The 14,383-nt window shown below is 44.1% G+C and overlaps 1 protein-coding gene across 2 annotated transcripts in view; it reads right to left on the bottom strand.

Annotated features, from left to right (window-relative positions):
* Positions 1 to 14,383, bottom strand: part of pcdh17 (protocadherin 17) — a 231,441-nt gene that overhangs the window by 216,732 nt on the left and 326 nt on the right. The window contains exon 2 of one of the 2 annotated variants that reach the window (XM_061974704.2): positions 11,107 to 13,898. In XM_061974704.2, the coding sequence (XP_061830688.1) occupies positions 11,107 to 13,602 (2,496 nt within the window). In that variant the 5' untranslated portion in view covers positions 13,603 to 13,898. The remainder of the gene's footprint in view (positions 1 to 11,106; positions 13,899 to 14,383) is intronic. The other variant, XM_061974705.2, reaches the window with a different exon arrangement.

Genomic DNA, 14,383 nt, shown 5'->3' with positions numbered 1-14,383 from the left:
TGTGTTCACAGTTTATCATCACCTTTATGTGTAATATCTGTAACTTTAACCGTGACTCATTTGGACAAAGTCCATAGGAGGAGTTTATTAAAGTACGACCCCTTTTATTTGTCGAAATTGGCCAACAACCATCGGAGCAAAGTTTGGCGCCCTGCCACGCCCACATCCTATAGCGTAACAAAAATGTGTTCACAGTTTATCATCACCTTTATGTGTAATATCTGTAACTTTAACCGTGACTCATTTGGACAAAGTCCATAGGAGGAGTTTGTTAAAGTACGACCCCTTTTATTTGTCGAAATTGGCCAACAACCATCGGAGCAAAGTATGGCGCCATACCACGCCCACATCCTATAGCGTAACAAAAATGTGTTCACAGTTTATCATCACCTGTATGTGTAATATCTGTAATTTTTACCTCAACTCATTTGGCCAAAGTCCATAGGAGGAGTTCGTTTAAGTACGATCCCTTTTTTTGCCAAAAATTAGCCAACAAACATCGGAGCAAAGTATGGCGCCATACCACGCCCACATCCTATGGCGTAACAAAACATTTTTTTCAATGTATCATCACCTTTATGTGTAATATCAGTAATTTTGACCTCAACTCATTTGGCCAAAGTCCATAGGAGGAGTTCGTTAAAGTACGATCCCTTTTATTGCCGAAAATTAGCCAACAAACATCGGAGCAAAGTATGGCGCCATACCACGCCCACATCCTATAGCGTAACAACAATTTATTCACGATTAATCATCATCTTTATGTGTAGCATCTGTAACTGTAACCGCGACTCATTTGGCCAAAGTCACTAGGAGGAGTTTGTTAAAGTACGACCCCTTTTTTTGGCCAACAAAACATCGGAGCAAAGTACGTTGCCATACCACGGCCATATCCCATAGCGTAACACAAATTTGTTCACAATTTATCACCACCTACATGTGTAGTATCTTTAATTGCAACTGCAACTCAATCGGTCAAAGTCGATAAGAGAAGTTCTTTAAAGTAGCCCCTGTTATTGACGAAAAATTAGCAGACGAAAACCAAAAACGACCGACTTCCTGTTCCTTCTTTTGGTGTGGGTTTTTAAGATTTCATGATAAACATATCCTGCAATTTTTGTGTCCATACGTGAAACTGGTGAGAGGGGCTAATTTGTTTCTAGTGTTTTAGGCGTTGAGGGGATCTGGTTTGGTGGCTGCAGGATTAGGTCTCTGCTTTTTGCAGATGATGTGGTCCTGATGGCTTCATCTGGCCAGGATCTTCAGCTCTCACTGGATCGGTTCGCAGCTGAGTGTGAAGCGACTGGGATGAGAATCAGCACCTCCAAGTCCGAGTCCATGGTTCTCTCCCGGAAAAGGGTGGAGTGCCATCTCCGGGTTGGGGAGGAGATATTGCCCCAAGTGGAGGAGTTCAAGTACCTCGGAGTCTTGTTCACGAGTGGGGGAAGAGTGGATCGTGAGATCGACAGGCAGATCGGTGCGGCGTCTTCAGTAATGCGGACGCTGTATCGATCCGTTGTGGTGAAGAAGGAGCTGAGCCGGAAGGCAAAGCTCTCGATTTACCGGTCGATCTACGTTCCCATCCTCACCTATGGTCATGAGCTTTGGGTCATGACCGAAAGGACAAGATCACAGGTACAAGTGGCCGAAATGAGTTTCCTCCGCCGAGTGGCGGGGCTCTCCCTTAGAGATAGGGTGAGAAGCTCTGTCATTCGGGGGGAGCTCAAAGTAAAGCCGCTGCTCCTCCACATCGAGAGGAGCCAGATGAGGTGGTTCGGGCATCTGGTCAGGATGCCACCCGAACGCCTCCCTAGGAAGGTGTTTCGGGCACATCCGACCGGTAGGAGGCCACGGGGAAGACCCAGGACACGCTGGGAAGACTATCTCTCCCGGCTGGCCTGGGAACGCCTCGGGATCCCCCGGGAGGAGCTGGACGAAGTGGCTTGGGAGAGGGAAGTCTGGGCTTCCCTGCTTAAGCTGCTGCACCCGCGACCCGACCTCGGATAAGCGGAAGAAGATGGATGGATGGATGGATGTTTTAAGTGGTGCTAGAGAGCTAATTTTGTAATTTCATTCGAAACCCCAAAAATAACTTAAAAATAGTGTGTCACTCCCACTGATCAGTGATCACTTCCTGCGTTGCTCGGGTTAGCGGGCGCCTTTGACGTGCAACCAATCAACACATCGGCAAATAAACAGCCTGCAAAACGGACCAACAACTGCCCTGTCCGCCCGATTTAGAACTTTCCGTGCTCTTTGTTCTGGCCTTTGCCCTTTTGCAGCTGGCTCACAATGGAAGCCTGGTTGAGAGTGAAAACCACAGACAGCGGCTTCCCTCCCTGGTGAGAAGGCGTCACATCCGATCACGGTCATCGTCACATGAATGTCCACCTCAAGTAGGTCGTAGGAATGACAAGAGACGTCTTAACTAAGGAGACGAACCCGGACTTCAATCCAACGGCGTAACCGTAGGACGCATCCCAAAATTCCACTCAGTGAAAACGGGTATAAAACAATGTGAAGAACATCAAACACGACAGAAGAAGAAAGGTAAATATTCGTAGGACGAGATCAGCTTCACCGGACCATTGTCCTGCGATTATGCACCGCTGCCGTCCCTAATCCTCGTCTGGCAGGACAGACTTTTAATGAGCTTACCGCCAAAGACACACAGAAGTTATCACATTAAGGACTTAAACACCCGAGTACTCTTCACAAAGATGCTTTCATGGCTGTAAAAATACCTCCAATCTGCTAATCACTGGGAATTAAAACTGAGCGAATTAAAAAAACAAATCTCCCAACTTTGACGACTGGAAAAGAAGTCTACCAGCTCAATGTTGGGATGGGAAGAAAATCAACTTTTTTAACCATATACCGTATTTTCCGGAGCATAGGGCGCATCAAAGGGGTCATATTATGATTTTTTTTCTCTGAATGTAAAACATTTCCTTGTGGTCTACATCAATGTTTTTCAACCTTTTTGGAGCCAAGGCACATTTGTGTTCATTGAAAAATGCGGAGGCACACCACCAGCAGAAAACCTTAAAGGGGAACATTATCACCAGACCAATGTAAGCGTCAATATATACCTTGATGTTGCAGAAAAAAGACCATATTTTTTTTTAACCGATTTCCGAACTCTATCCATACATCCATCCATCCATCTTCTTCCGCTTATCCGAGGTCGGGTCGCGGGGGCAGCAGCCTAAGCAGGGAAGCCCAGACTTTCCTCTCCCCAGCCACTTCGTCCAGCTCCTCCCGGGGGATCCCGAGGCGTTCCCAGGCCAGCCGGGAGACATAGTCTTCCCAACGTGTCCTGGGTCTTCCCCGTGGCCTCCTACCGGTTGGACGTGCCCTAAACACCTCCCTAGGGAGGCGTTCGGGTGGCATCCTGACCAGATGCCCGAACCACCTCATCTGGCTCCTCTCGATGTGGAGGAGCAGCGGTTATACTTTGAGCTCCCCCCGGATGACAGAGCTTCTCACCCTATCTCTAAGGGAGAGCCCCGCCACCTGGCGGAGGAAACTCATTTCGGCCGCTTGTACCCGTGATCTTGTCCTTTCGGTCATAACCCAAAGCTCGTGACCATAGGTGAGGATGGGAACGTAGATCGACCGGTAAATTGAGAGCTTTGCCTTCCGGCTCAGCTCCTTCTTCACCACAACGGATCGATACAGCGTCCACATTACTGAAGACGCCGCACCGATCCGCCTGTCGATCTCACGATCCACTCTTCCCCCACTCAGGAACAAGACTCCTAGGTACTTGAACTCCTCCACTTGGGGCAGGGTCTCCTCCCCAACCCGGAGATGGCACTCCACCCTTTTCCGGGCGAGAACCATGGACTCGGACTTGGAGGTGCTGATTCTCATCCCAGTCGCTTCACACTCGGCTGCGAACCGATCCAGCGAGAGCTGAAGATCCTGGCCAGATGAAGCCATCAGGACCACATCATCCGCAAAAAGCAGAGACCTAAGCCTGCAGCCACCAAACCGGATCCCCTCAACGCCTTGACAGCGCCTAGATATTCTGTCCATAAAAGTTATGAACAGAATCGGTGACAAAGGGCAGCCTTGGCGGAGTCCAACCCTCACTGGAAACGTGTCCGACTTACTACCGGCAATGCGGACCAAGCTCTGACACTGATCATACAGGGAGCGGACTGCCACAATCAGACAGTCCGATATCCCGTACTCTCTGAGCACTCCCCACAGGACCTCCTGAGGGACACAGATAACCAAACTCTCGAATAACCAAAGTTCCTCGGGTGAATTATGTAAACTCACTACACCGGTAGTTTTTAGCACTTCCATTGGGAGATGTAAGTTACAACTTTACGCTACTGTATATTAGAAATGGCAACAGCAGAGGGTGAATGTCCCATAACAAGAAGATAGTGAAAAAGAGAAAGCTTATCGACTACGGCATCATCACCGACTACAGTCGCGGACATGCGCACATTTTCAGGACTTATGCAGATCCCAAATACACATCAGCAGGTACCAGAAGGTAAGAAAAATTGGTTTTGCATAATATTGTGAAACAAAACGCCAGATAGCATGTCTGCTAATTGGTACCATTTTGTGATCCTTATACACAATCCACAGTAACACTCGTATCTCTGACTACGGTAGCTGTTATGGTCCAACAATCCATCAAGTAGTGCGGCTTCAAAGTCGTACTAAAACATTTTGACGGATTTTTGAGCGCCGTGTGTAATGTTCTTTATTTTCAATGGAACATTTCAAGTTTCGGTGTTGTTTACTGGCGTCGTATTGCAGTCTGCACGTATCTCTTATGTGTGACTGCCATCTACTGGTCACACTAATCATTACACCATGCACCGAATAAAATTGCTTCGAGGTCGGTAAGCACAACCGGAATTATTCCTTACATTAGGCGAACCAGGTTACAGGGAGCATTGTCGATTTTTGAGAAAATGAAAGGATTTTAAGTGCGCCTTATAGTCCGAAAAATACGGTAAAGTTGATTTTTAATGTCTTGAAATTGATTTTTTTGTGTCAATATCTACACATTTGATCTGCAAAGAGTTGCTTTACCTAAAAACGCAGTACAAGAAGTCGACAGTTGGGAAGTTTAGGGCATTTCTACCTGGCAGGAAACTTGATCCATTTTTGGTAAAAGGAAATTGAATATTTAAATTCATTTGTTTTTTCACTAAATTTGGCCAATAAAGTATTACTATAATTTAGTGTACATATATAAATGTGTATTTAACCCATACTTGCCAACCTTGAGACCTCCGATTTCGGGAGGTGGGGGGTGGGGGTGGGGGGCGTGGTTGGGGGGGGGGGGGGGGGTTAAGATATATATATATATATATATATATATATATAAGAAATACTTGACTTTCAGTGAATTCTAGCTATATATATTTTTATTTATTTATTACATATATATATATATATATATATATATATATATATATATATATATATATATATATATATATATATATATATATATATATAAATAAATAAAATAAATACTTGAATTTCAGTGTTCATTTATTTACACATATACACACACATAACACTCATCTACTCATTGTTGAGTTAAGGGTTGAATTGTCCATCCTTGTTCTATTCTCTGTCACTATTTCAGAACACACACATTATACAAATATACATTATAAAATAAATAAGAAAACGGGAGCTCTAATTTGGGAGTCTGAATTAGGATCAGAAGTTCCTATATAAACATTGCACACTCACGTCGCCTTTTTGTATTGATTACTGCAGCTGTGCACTGGATTCATTCACAAATACAAACTACAACTCACAAACACTTTAGAGTTAGGCTCCACCATCAGAATGTGTACTTAAACTTATAACGATCAAATGGATATTATTCAGTGAGTTGATTCACCAAAACTAACCTGTTATACAGGAGGAAAAAGCACACAGGACGTTTCAATTGTTCACAGACTGGTCGCTCTCATCAGAATGACAAGACACTTCCGGTCTGCAGGTGATAGCATTCAATTGGGAAGAAACGCCCTACTGCCCCCTACTGACCAATGTGAATACTGATAAATGTGGAATGACAGCTCCAAAAACGAATTCAAACCACAAAATAAAATAAATAAATCAACACAAAAATGTGACACATTATGGGTGGGTCAGATATGCATGTACAGTAGGTGGCAGTATTGTCCTGTTTAAAAGTGTCACAACATTGCTGTTTACGGCAGACAAACTGCTTTACGGTAGACGGAAACTTGACTGCTGTTGTTGTGTGTTGTTACCGCGCTGGGAGGACGTTAATGAAACTGCCTAACAATAAACCCACATAAGAAACCAAGAACTCGCCCTTGATCATTAGCTGTTTATATTGTGGGAAAGCGGACGTGTGAACAGGCTGTCAACACGTCATTCAGGTCCGCATGGAGCTGGAGGGGGCGTGGCCTCCAGCTCCGCCTGAATTTCGGGAGATTTTCGGGAGAACATTTGTCCCGGGAGGTTTTCGGGAGAGGCGCTGAATTTCGGGAGTCTCCCGGAAAATCCGGGAGGGTTGGCAAGTATGATTTAACCTGCACTGTGTAGAACAGGGCTATTCAACTTGTAGCCCTGGGGGCCAAATCCGGCCCAGGAATGGCATCAGACTGGCCAGCGAGTTCAATTAAACAAAACTAGGAAAATACTTAAATGTGCGCATCACTCGAGCGCTGTCACATACATGATCTTTGACAAGCTTTTTTTTTGCAGTGGGTCCCTTGAAAAGAGCAGATTCTCAGGAATACAAAATAAGAATAATAGTGAAGAGAGAAGTACGGTGCCCAGGTCCTTTGCTCTTTGGAATTGTGGCCCACAAAACAATCTAGTAGAATAGCCCTGATGTAAAATATTACAATATGTCTCAAATCTATACCGTATCATGGCCCAAATATAATAATAATACTTCAAACATCTGTATGCATGTACAACATTTACAGTGACGTGCGGTCACTAGAGGCAGGTGAGGCGGGGCCTCACCTGCCATCATGGAAAGAAAAAAATGTAAAAAGAAAAAAAAAAAAAATTAAATTGTTATATGTATCCAGTGATTATACTATAAAGTTACTTTCCATTTAACTTCACCAGTTTTAGATTATTTTTATTCAAAATCGCTGAATTTTCACATTTGCCGTTCAAAGCAGCCAGTTGAGGCACGTCACTCAGTGCCTCAACATGGACGGACTCGACTAACTGCTGGTCTGCTGTGCAGTGAGACTGTATTGCTATATGAATTATATTATACATTTCCATAGTTTAGTTAGCTGAGGTATATAATGTACAGTGTATTTTGTCAACAACTGGTTGTGTGTAAAGTATTTCTTGTGCTGAGCGATCATAAAACTGCTGCGAAGACGCACTGGCTGAGGCACGCGTAACCACGCCTCCTGGTGCTTAAGGCACCTTCGCAGCAGACTGCACCCACCGACGAGAGCGCCACACCAACCAAAACCCACACCCAAACCCTCCACGTGCAAGACCGAATCCACCCAAAAAAAGTCACTTAACAAGAAGCCAAAAAGTGCAAAAACAACAATGCTCGCGCCGGAGGAGCCGTGAACGACTGCAAGGACACTACATTAGGTACACCTGCAGACTGCAGCACGGATTTCATATTTCATTCATTCACAACTCCTCCAACACGAACACCACTGTTCCCGCACTTATAAGTAAAGGTAAGACCATAATAACGTTTTTTTTTATTAAATGTGCTTTTTTGTGTGCTCCAGTTTGTATGTGTAAAGTTAAAGTTAAGTTAAAGCAGGGGCGTCACTAGCTTTTAAGGACAAGGGGGGCTTTGCCCCCAGGAGATGCACAGGATGCGAGCAAACGCACGAGCACAAAACTTCACAAACGGCTAACAAAGACTTAGAAATTATTCATTGTTATTATTATTATTTTTAAAAAATGCACGGGATGGAATGAAATGCTCCGATGGCTTTTAAACATATATTTTATTTTTATTTTTATGTATTTATTCATTTTACATTTTATATTAAATGTCTTGGTTTTTCCTCCCTCTGAAAATCCTATTAAATGTTTAACAAGCCATCCTATAATAATAAAACAGCTATTAATGTAACAATACAATAAAACAAATATATTTAATGATGTTTTTTTTCATTATTTTAACAATAGGCTTATGTATATTACTTTATATAGATTCTACAAGAAAGACAAAACTTCAAAAATAAATGATTTACAATTGCACACACAAGGTTTTGTGCAGCTTCACTCATTGTAAAGGAAGATAATGTGCTTCGTACACCTGCAGGACCGCAAGCAAGGTCGCAGAGAAAATGCGGGCTGGAATTTGAGTGATGTGGGCATTTTCTATATGAACAAGTGGAATGGATTGGATACCGACGCACGAAAGGGGCTCTCTACCTTACGCTACGAAGTGGGGGGAAAATGAGTGAATAATAGCAGGTTATATGATTATTTATTTAAACTCATATTTGGGCCACTTTATAATGAATATGTCGGCATTTATTTGTAAAAAAAAAAAAAAAAAACACCAAATTATTTAGGGGGGCTTAAGAATATTTTAGGGGGGCTTGAGCCCCCCTAAAATAGGCCTAACAACGCCAATGAGTTAAAGTACCAATGATTGTCACACACACACAAGGTGTGGTGAAATATGTCCTCTGCATTTGACCCATCCCCTTGATCACCCCCTGGGAGGTGAGGGGAGCAGTGGGCAGCAGCGGCGCCGCGCCCGGGAATAATTGTTGGTGATTTAACCCCCAATTCCAACCCTTGATGCTGAGTGCCAAGCAGGGAAGAATGCTGGTATGAGCTTTTAAACATAACCCGTCAACTGCTGCCAATCAAATGGTGAATAAGATACTCTTTAGGGTTCATATGTTTGTAAATCTGACTGTGATGAGGTCAGTGCCTCACCAGTCATCAACCTCACCGCACGTCACTGAACATTTAAGACTTTTAGCATGTCAGTATGTGGACTCAAACTATGAAATGGACAAAACAAATAAATGAAACAATGTACTAATATGACCCAGTTCAAGATGTTATTCATACTACGGAAACATTTTTGATTAATATCTTGAACTTTGTTGAAAATTGTCTATAATGCATCTAATTATGAGAACCGGAATTGTATATGAAGACTTATAAAGATAGATGCTGTATCTGGAATTCACTATAGAATGCAAACCGTGTTACAGGAAGTGAACATAGGCGTTACAATTTGATATGAAGTGGAAAAGGGGTAAGATTAAATACGCTTTGCTTCTTTCTACTCCTTTTTGAACATGTTGTAAAGAGAAGTTTACGAGTTATATGACCAGAGGTGGGTAGAGTAGCCAGAAATTGTACTCAAGTAAGAGTACTGTTACTTTAAAGATTTATTACTCAAGTAAAAGTAAGGAGTAGTCACCCAAATATTTACTTGAGTAAAAGTAAAAAGTATGTTGTGAAAAAACTACTCAAGTACTGAGTAACTGATGAGTAACATATACACACACATATATATATATATATATATATATATATATATATATATATATATATATATATATATATATATACATATATTGATATATACAGTATATAATTTATATTTATTTATTTTGCCGTTTTTGTTTACATGTTAAAGGTGTTTTAATGAATATACATGCATGTTTAACACATATAGATTCCTTTCTTTCATGAAAACAAGAATATAAGTTGGTGTATTACCTGATTCTGATGACTTGCATTCATTGTAATCAGACAGTAGTGATGATAACGTCCACGTTTTCAAATGGAGGAGAAAAAAAGTTCCTCCTTTCTGTCTAATACCACATGAAAGTGGTTGGTTTTTGGCTTCTTATTTGTCCAGCTTCCATATTCGTTTTTATACACTTTACAAGAAATACATTGGCGGCAAACTCCATAGCTTGCTAGCTTGCTAGCTTGTTTGCGCTGGCTTTCGGAGACTCTTATTTTGAAAGCGCACGCGCGATGGAGCGGCACTTTTATTGTGAAGACAGGAACTGTGCAGTCAGTCTTTAGGCTTTTGACGGGATGTACGGTTAAAATAAAAAAGGGTCTTTTTTCCTTCACACTTTTGATTGATTGATTGGAACTTTTATTAGTAGATTGCACAGAACAGTACATATTCCGTACGATTGACCACTAAATGGTAACACCCGAATACGTTTTTCAACTTGTTTAAGTCAGGTCATGTGACCGCCTGGCTCTGTTTGATTGGTCCAACGTCACCAGTGACTGCATCTGATTGGTGGAACGGAGTGAACGTCACCAGTGACTGTATTTGTTGAAACGCAGGCACTATGAAGGTCTGTCTGACAGACCAAAACAAACAAAGCGTGCATTAACAGATCGATAAAAATTAGTAGCGAGTAGCGAGCTGAATGTAGATAAAAGTAGCGGAGTAAAAGTAGCGTTTCTTCTCTATAAATATACTCAAGTAAAAGTAAAAGTATGTTGCATTAAAACTACTCTTAGAAGAACAATTTATCCCAAAAGTTACTCAAGTAGATGTAACGGAGTAAATGTAGCGTGTTACTACCCACCTCTGTATATGACGTATCACATGTAAATGTGCGCATGTTCGAAACAACTTGATACCATACCATGCAAATGTAGTGATAAGTATCGTATCGTAACGTCCTTACCAATACCCTACCCTCACTCACAGTAACTTTAAGGGTACATGTTCCTAATCTGCATTTGTTCATTGGAACACATCATAATTGGAGTATGATTATGGTCCAGTTCAATACTTCACAATTGAAACTACAATACCGAGCCACGATCCATGTAAGTAGATTGCAGGAATGGATTGATTATTGAAACAGCTCTTAGAAGCTCGCTGTGACATATTTCAAATGCAACCAATTTGCGCGGGTGTCACTAAACCCGTTCCAGGAGGACACGAGAATATCTTAATCCTTCTAACGCTCACTATTCCCTTCCGTCTTTTCTCTCTGGACTCCTCTCAGCCCTCGGTCTCTTTGGTTTTACAAGACAAGTCATGTCCACATCGGACGTGGATACTTCACGAAGGCGCTCACGTGGGAGTGGGCATAACAGTGTGTGAGAGTGGGGCGAGTCCCTTACCTGTATGATGGACATGCGGTTAGTAGGTGTGTCTGTAGTGCTGGTGACTGGGCCTGTGAAGCTGGTGTGGCATCCCACGTGGCCTTGGGGCACGCTGAGGTTATTGGTAGTGGGCTTAAGGTACATGACTTCTGATCTCGGTGAGCTGAGTGGCAGGCGTGTCTGGTAGTCAAAGTACATGGGAGAGGTGGCCAAGGAAGGACTGCTTACCACATTCATCACATTCATGGCATCCCGCTCCTCCACCTCGCTCTGCACCAGCATGATGTCGTTCTTGTTAAGCTTCTTTTTCTTTCCTTTCCCCAGCTGAGGATGCGAGTATTCTGCGATTCGACAGTTATAGGTCCGTATCTCCTTGTTTTCCCGTTTGCACTTGACTGCTATGGTGACCATGGCGGCCAGAAGCATGATTGAGATGATGCTCAGAGTCACAATGAGAGGCAGGGACATGTCCCACTTCTGATGGTTGTCGACGTGCAGCAGTCCGTCGGCGGGATGTCCGTTGGAGGCCTTGATGATGAGCCTCGCCGCAGTGGTGAGGGTCGGCTTGCCGTGGTCCGACACGCGAATAATCAGCTCGACGGCGGGACTGGTATTGTCCCAGAAAGGGTGGGCTGTTCGCACCTCACCAGTCGCTGGATCCATCTCAAAAAGGTGCTCCTCGTTCCCGTCAGAGATCTCGTAGGTGAGTCTCCCGCTTTCACCGTAGTCATTGTCCACTGCCCTCACCGTGGTGACGATGTAGCCCACCCCGACATTCCGCGGCACGTGGATTTCAGCGGTGTCGTTTTGTAGAAGCGGGAGAACGATGACGGGGATGTTATCGTTTACGTCCAGAACACTGATGCGCACCGTAGCGTTGCTCTCCAGGTGCGGCGATCCTGCGTCCCGAGCGAGTACTTTGAAGTCAAAATATTTGATCTGCTCATAGTTGAACGATCTGACTGCATATATGGCTCCGTTGGCGGCGTTCACGTTTACGTACGTGTTGACATCACCCCCGCTCACGTTGGAGTTAATAATGCTGTAGTACACCGTGCCGTTTTGTCCGAGATCCAGGTCATGAGCGAGCACTGAACCCAGGAACTCTCCCGGGATGTTGTTCTCCGGTATCTGCAGTAGGTAAACTGACTTAGTAAAGCGCGGGACGTTGTCGTTCTCATCCAGAATCTTTACGGTGAAAGATTTTGTGGAGTTCAGAGGTGGAATGCCATTGTCCTTTGCCACAATGGTGACATTGTACTCGTCTTGCGCCTCTCTGTCCAACGGTCTGTCCGTCACGACAGTGTAGAAGTTATCGTAATTCTCTTCTAGTTTAAAAGGGACATTACCCAGCACTCTGCATTGAAGCTGGCCATTCCTGCCAGAGTCCTTGTCTGTGACACGGACCAGCGCAATAACAGTGCCTGAAGGTGCCGCCTCGCTGATGGCTCCCTGTCGTACGGACACAAAGCCAATAGAGGGCCAGTTATCATTCCTGTCAAGCACTTTAACGGTGACTTTACAATGGCCCGGGATCGGATTGGGGCCGAGGTCCTTTGCCTGTACGTCAATCTCAATAACGGGGCTCTCTTCGTAGTCAATTTCGCCCTGAATCTTGATGACCCCTGTTCTAGAATCTATGGAGAACAGCTCCCGGATTCTCTCTGGGGCATAGCCACTGAAAGAATAGACCACTTGTCCATTGTTGCCCTCGTCAGGATCGGTGGCGTTTAAATCGATCAAGACTTTACCGGGAGGGGAATTTTCAGGAATTTCGACAACATACGAGGGCTGGTCAAACACTGGACTGTTGTCGTTTGAATCAATAACTTTAACGTTTATCTGCATGGTACCAGACCTTGAATATTCCCCGCCATCAGTGGCTGACAAAATGAGGGTGTGATGGTTTCTTTCTTCCCGGTCGAGTGGCCTTTGGATAATCAATTCTGGGAACTTAGTTCCATCCCCACGGGATTTTACCTCCAAGGAAAAGAGATTGTAGTCGTCGCGTGTTATCTGATAGGTTTTCAGACCATTTTCCCCTGCATCTGGATCATGAGCGCTGGTCAGGGGGAAACGTGTCCCAGGGACTGCATTTTCAGATATGTCAATGTCGATCTGGTCTGAGGGGAAACTGGGGGAGTTGTCATTTATGTCTTGGATGTCTATTTTAATCATGCAGATTTCCTTGTCGTTCGCAAACACCTCCATGGAGAGCTGGCACTTGGGGTTTCTTTTACACAAGGTCTCTCGGTCAATGCGCTGTTTCGTATAGAGCAGTCCACTCTGCGGGTCCACGTCGATGAGATGCGGCGCCGAGTTCTCCAGCACCCTGAAGTTGGCTTTCTTCCCCTGCCCGCCCTGCCCGGTCTGTTCCAGGCCGAGTCGGGCATCTTTGGCGATGTTTCCGATCACCGTCCCCGGTCCTTGCTCCTCGGGGACGGAGTAATTCAAGTTCTTCAGCGTCAGGGCTTGAGCCCACAAGAGGAGGAAAAAAAACCCAGAAAGATACATCCCCACTCTCTGGAAGTGGCTTCAAGCTGCGTTGCCGTTGACCTGTTGATATGTTTTTTTTCCTTACAGCTCCGTGTTATCACTTCCAAAAAAGAGTCCTGGTCATCATGCGAGGTCTCGGCATTCGCCTTGGCGGATTGTGTTTGATCTGTTGCACTCCTCCTCTGCCTCTCCCAGCAATCTGTGGTCGCTGAAACACCTAATTTAAATTCAACACCGCACTCGGAGTCATCTGAGCAATAATCACGATCCACTCTCCAAACGGAATAGTCATGGTGAATGCAAATTGATACCACCTAGGAGAAAGCAAAGAAATACACATTACGTGTTTGTCATCTCGTTAGCCCCGTGCAATCTATCTGGGAGAAATGCGATCCGGACTCGTGTGTAATTCATCTCAACAATCATTGCCAATTGAGTTATCTGTCCAGTTTTTGCTTGTTAGTACAATCCTGCAGAATTATGGAAAATAGTTCTGATACCACTGCATCGACATTCAGGCATATACAATAAACAATACACATTCCATTCACATAGGATGAGGATGCCGGATGAAAACTGTCCAACTTAGGCAGCACTGCAGGCAATACAGCAGGAGATGGGCTATTGTGGCGCTATTTGAACAAAAATGAGCCTCTTAACCAATCCGCATAATCCGGATGTATAATATGAGCCTTATAAAAAAAAAAGAAGAAAAAAAATCATTCCAACATCACAGCAGAAGCGTGTAATTTGCGTCGTCCTCTGCAAGAACTGTTGCATCCTTGGAAATAAATGACAT

The sequence above is a fragment of the Nerophis lumbriciformis genome, linkage group LG15, assembly GCF_033978685.3.
Source record: "Nerophis lumbriciformis linkage group LG15, RoL_Nlum_v2.1, whole genome shotgun sequence".
Classification (NCBI taxonomy): domain Eukaryota; kingdom Metazoa; phylum Chordata; class Actinopteri; order Syngnathiformes; family Syngnathidae; genus Nerophis; species Nerophis lumbriciformis.
The sequence above is the reverse complement of the archived record's forward strand: the minus strand, read 5'-3'. Positions and strand labels throughout refer to the sequence as shown.